Source organism: Medicago truncatula, chromosome 4, assembly GCF_003473485.1.
Source record: "Medicago truncatula cultivar Jemalong A17 chromosome 4, MtrunA17r5.0-ANR, whole genome shotgun sequence".
Lineage (NCBI taxonomy): Eukaryota > Viridiplantae > Streptophyta > Magnoliopsida > Fabales > Fabaceae > Medicago > Medicago truncatula.
In genome coordinates, this window is record NC_053045.1 from 51289139 (window position 1) to 51293165 (window position 4027).

A 4027-nucleotide genomic window follows, 5' to 3' on the forward strand; every position below is an offset into this window, starting at 1 on the left:
AACATCAAAATTAGGGTTCAATTGTATCAAATTCACAAATCTTCTCTAAATCGATTTTTCCCCAAATTTTCTCTGAATTTTTCGCACCTCTTTGAATCATGGAGATGGAACGCGTCTTCGAATTTCCTCACACTCACATGGATCGTCGACCAAGGAAGAGAGCAAGGTTGGGTTGGGATGTTCCTGAAACCCCAAAGGTAGTTTTTTCTCTCCAATTCCCAAAAACTTAGTTCTGATAATTTTTTTCATGTTTTCCGATTTCTATGGTTGTAGATCTGGTGGAATTGTTGAGGTTAGGTATGTTTGATTCAGGAAAATTTGATTTTTATGTTTAATTTGATTTGATGGATCTGTTAAGTTTTGGTGTTTTGATTAACATTACAGAACTGGTATTGCTTTATAACACGGATCTAGTTGAATTCATTGATTTTGATTAATATTATAGAACTACGGATCTAGCTGAATTCATTGATTTTTTTTTATATTTTTTTTTTATATTTTTTTATCTTATTTGAATTCATTGATGTTAACCAAGGTGTTTGCATGGTTTTATATCGCCTGCTACAATTAAATTTGTTAATATTTTTCGAAGTTGTTATCGAATTATCTGTATGTTTCAGCTTTATATAATTTATGTAATAAGTTGACTATTTTGTGATTTATTTCGTTGGATCCTTACGATATTAACTTTTAATATTGATAATTGAACTTTTCTTATGCTGTCATTAATTAATTAATATTAGATTCGATCTCTGGGGTTTCCTGTTGATGGAATTTTAAGAATGAATTACCTCTGAATTTTGATTTAAATCTTTTGTAGTTGGTTTGAATACTTTAGTTTTTGTTGTGTTCTTAATGATTAATTATGGATGCTATCATTTGTTAATTTCTTGAAATAATTTGAGATGATGGAGAGGTTATTGGTAGGGTTTTCAGTGAGAAAAAAGTGTTTTTTAACTGTTAGTGGTGCATGAATGGATGGATGTGTGTAGGCTCAGGTAGAATTGTTTTTTGGACAAGAGCTTGGGAATATTTCAAGCTATGCTCCTTCAGGGGTTCCCTCGGAACACACCACTAGTTCCCTATCTGTTAAGGGTGTTGCTCGAAATGGTTCTCCCCCTTGGCGAGATGATGACAAAGATGGCCATTACACTTTTGCTGTTGGAGAAAATTTAACTTCCCGCTGTAATTACACTTTGCCATAATTACCTAATTTACCTTTATATATATGTCTTGTGTCAGATCCTAGTTCATTGTTTTTAATGTAGGATCTGCAATTATTTGCTCTCAAAACACAGCATTTTGATGCATATGCATCTCCGTTCCCATGTTAATTTTTAAGTTGTTAAATGAAGACTTAAATTTATGTATTTAAATACATTTAACTTTTAATGTTTCGGATGTATGAATCTCATCATTGATGACCATTTTCATTTTAAATGTTTCTAGCTGTAGACTTGTTTTGAGCATCATGTAATCAATGCATATTTGATTTTCTTGTTTAGCTAGGCTTGCATTGTTTACACTCATTTCTATTTATTTCTAATGGTTACAGATAAGATCCACAGCAAAATGGGAGAAGGAACTTTTGGGCAGGTATTGGAATGCTGGGACAGAGAAAGGAAGGAAATGGTTGCCATTAAAATTGTCCGTGGAATAAAAAAATATCGTGAAGCAGCCATGATAGAAATTGAGATGTTGCAACAGCTTGGTAAACATGATATAGGTGGCAATCGGTAAGTGGTTTTAGCTTTATTTTATAATAATAATCAACACCATCACGATGTAAATATTTGATTCCATTGCATCGGTTAAATTATTTTATTCCTTGCAGTTGTGTGCAAATACGGAACTGGTTTGACTATCGTAATCATATATGTATTGTAAGTATTTGATTGATTTGTGATGGGTTGATTTCCCCAATATACAAATAATGTGGGGGTTAAAACGAAAGTGAATTTAAATGGTTTTAACAGGTCTTTGAGAAACTTGGACCAAGCTTATACGATTTTCTTCGGAAAAACAATTATCGCTCATTTCCCATTGATCTTGTCCGTGAGATTGGCAGACAACTATTGGAATGTATAGCATGTGTGTAGTATTTACCTAAACTATCATTCCTTTATTCTTCCATATATTTCATTCTGAGTTGTGCAAATTATTGTGCTTTATCATATCCTCCGCGTGTCCTTATTTGTATGGTGTTTGTTGTGATGTGGTAATCATCGGAAATTTTTGTTGCATATTCTCTAATATGTTTCTTTTGTTAATTTTTCAGTTATGCATGATTTGCGCATGATCCATACTGACCTAAAGCCTGAAAACATACTCCTTGTTTCACCAGACTATGTCAAAGTTCCTGACTACAAGGTACTTTTCTGTTTTGCACTCGTGTTCATTCTCTGTTTGTACATCTGCATTTTTCTTTGAATTTTGCAAAACTAATAGCCACCTGTGAAGCAGACCTTAATTACAGATGTAATTACAAAATTAATTTCAGACACCAGTCCATATTTTTAGTGTATTAGGATAACTAAAATCAAACCAATAAACCCAACATGGCTTTATCATTCTCTGACATCTGTTGATTCTCTTAACAGATTTCATCTAGGTCACCAAACTCATATTTCAAGAAAGTGCCCAAGTCTAGTGCTATCAAGGTTATTGATTTTGGAAGCACCACATATGAGCGAGTAGATCAGAGCTACATTGTCTCAACTCGTCATTATAGAGCACCTGAAGTTATCCTTGGTATGTGCTGATGTAGACAGGATTGGAGCCTTTTTCACTGAGTTTGCATGATGATAATTCATAATAACCAGCCATCTCAGCTAAGAAGTTGATTTTGGTTATATATTGTAGGTCTTGGCTGGAGTCATTCATGCGATATATGGAGTGTGGGTTGTATATTGGTCGAGTTATGCACGGTATGCTTTGCTCATTGAGACTCTGTTCACACATTTGTCAATCTTCTACAGTTCTGACTCTCAGTTCTTAATGTAGGGCGAAGCTTTGTTTCAGACTCATGAAAATTTAGAGCACCTTGCCATGATGGAGAGGGTACTTGGTCCACTACCAATGCATATGTTGAAGAGAGTCGAGTAAGTGAACGACAATGGAAACTAAACGTTCAATTGTTTGATCTCTAAATACCATATAATGACTGTTTTTTGTTGTGCATGTTTAGCCGACATGCTGAGAAGTATGTCAGAAGAGGTAAATTGGACTGGCCGGTGGGTGCAACCTCGAGGGAGAGTATTAAAGCTGTAATGAAGCTCCCTAGACTACAGGTTTGTTTATTTGCCATATATTTTCTGACTTGTATAAAGCCATTTATATTGGTCTATTTTGAATTTATTCTTAATGTTTTTCTCAAATATTTGCAGAATCTAATAATGCAGCATGTTGATCATTCAGCTGGTGATCTCATACATCTGTTGCAAGGGTTACTTAGATATGACCCCTCTGAAAGAATCACTGCCAAGGAAGCCCTCAGACATTCCTTTTTTATGAGGAGATCACATTAGATGACCCACCATTAACTAAAGTTAGATCACGTTAGATCCATCAATTACTCTTGGCCACTCCCTCCCCCCTGCAAGGTCGTCATCAAGGTGGATGCACATGAGCCCATAACAGTATTGTGATTTGATGGCCACAGCCCTTCCCAATTAAAGAGGAGGGCCATGGCACTGTAAAAAAATTTGTGGTCGTCTTGTGATGCTATTGACCACAGATCCCTTTTTAGCTGTTTTCCGCCCTCATCTCTTTGGCTGTCGATCCTTAATTAGAAAATGTGTGCGCTCATACTGATCTATATGAATTCAATGTACAGAAGATAGTTACAATTTTTAACATTTACGATGTAATTTTTGAAATTTAAAATTGACATGCTTATGTTAACTTACAGCTTATGTTCGAATCTGTAGGGGAAAGGACTGTTCTTTCCTTCCACAATTTTTATCTCCCATCCACTTTCAACAAAGTTAGGCATTTGTCTGATGGGAATTGCCCCATTTTTGTTTTA

At 34.9% G+C, this 4027-nt stretch overlaps 1 protein-coding gene across 4 annotated transcripts; it reads left to right on the plus strand.

The window, feature by feature from the left end:
- On the plus strand, window positions 1-4027 carry LOC25493694 (serine/threonine-protein kinase AFC2). 4 transcript variants are annotated; one of them, XM_013602273.3, is made up of 11 exons: window positions 1-197; window positions 993-1185; window positions 1556-1736; window positions 1835-1883; window positions 1977-2091; window positions 2279-2370; window positions 2601-2751; window positions 2863-2927; window positions 3004-3101; window positions 3188-3290; window positions 3387-4027. In XM_013602273.3, the coding sequence occupies exons 1-11, from the start codon at window positions 99-101 to the stop codon at window positions 3525-3527; spliced, it is 1287 nt and encodes a 428-aa protein (XP_013457727.1). In that variant the 5' UTR covers window positions 1-98; the 3' UTR covers window positions 3528-4027. The 4 variants fall into 4 exon arrangements, with proteins under 4 accessions (XP_013457727.1, XP_024637878.1, XP_013457725.1 ...); XM_013602271.3 differs by lacking the exon at window positions 993-1185 and having other exon boundaries at window positions 29-197; XM_024782110.2 differs by lacking the exons at window positions 1835-1883; window positions 1977-2091 and having other exon boundaries at window positions 19-197.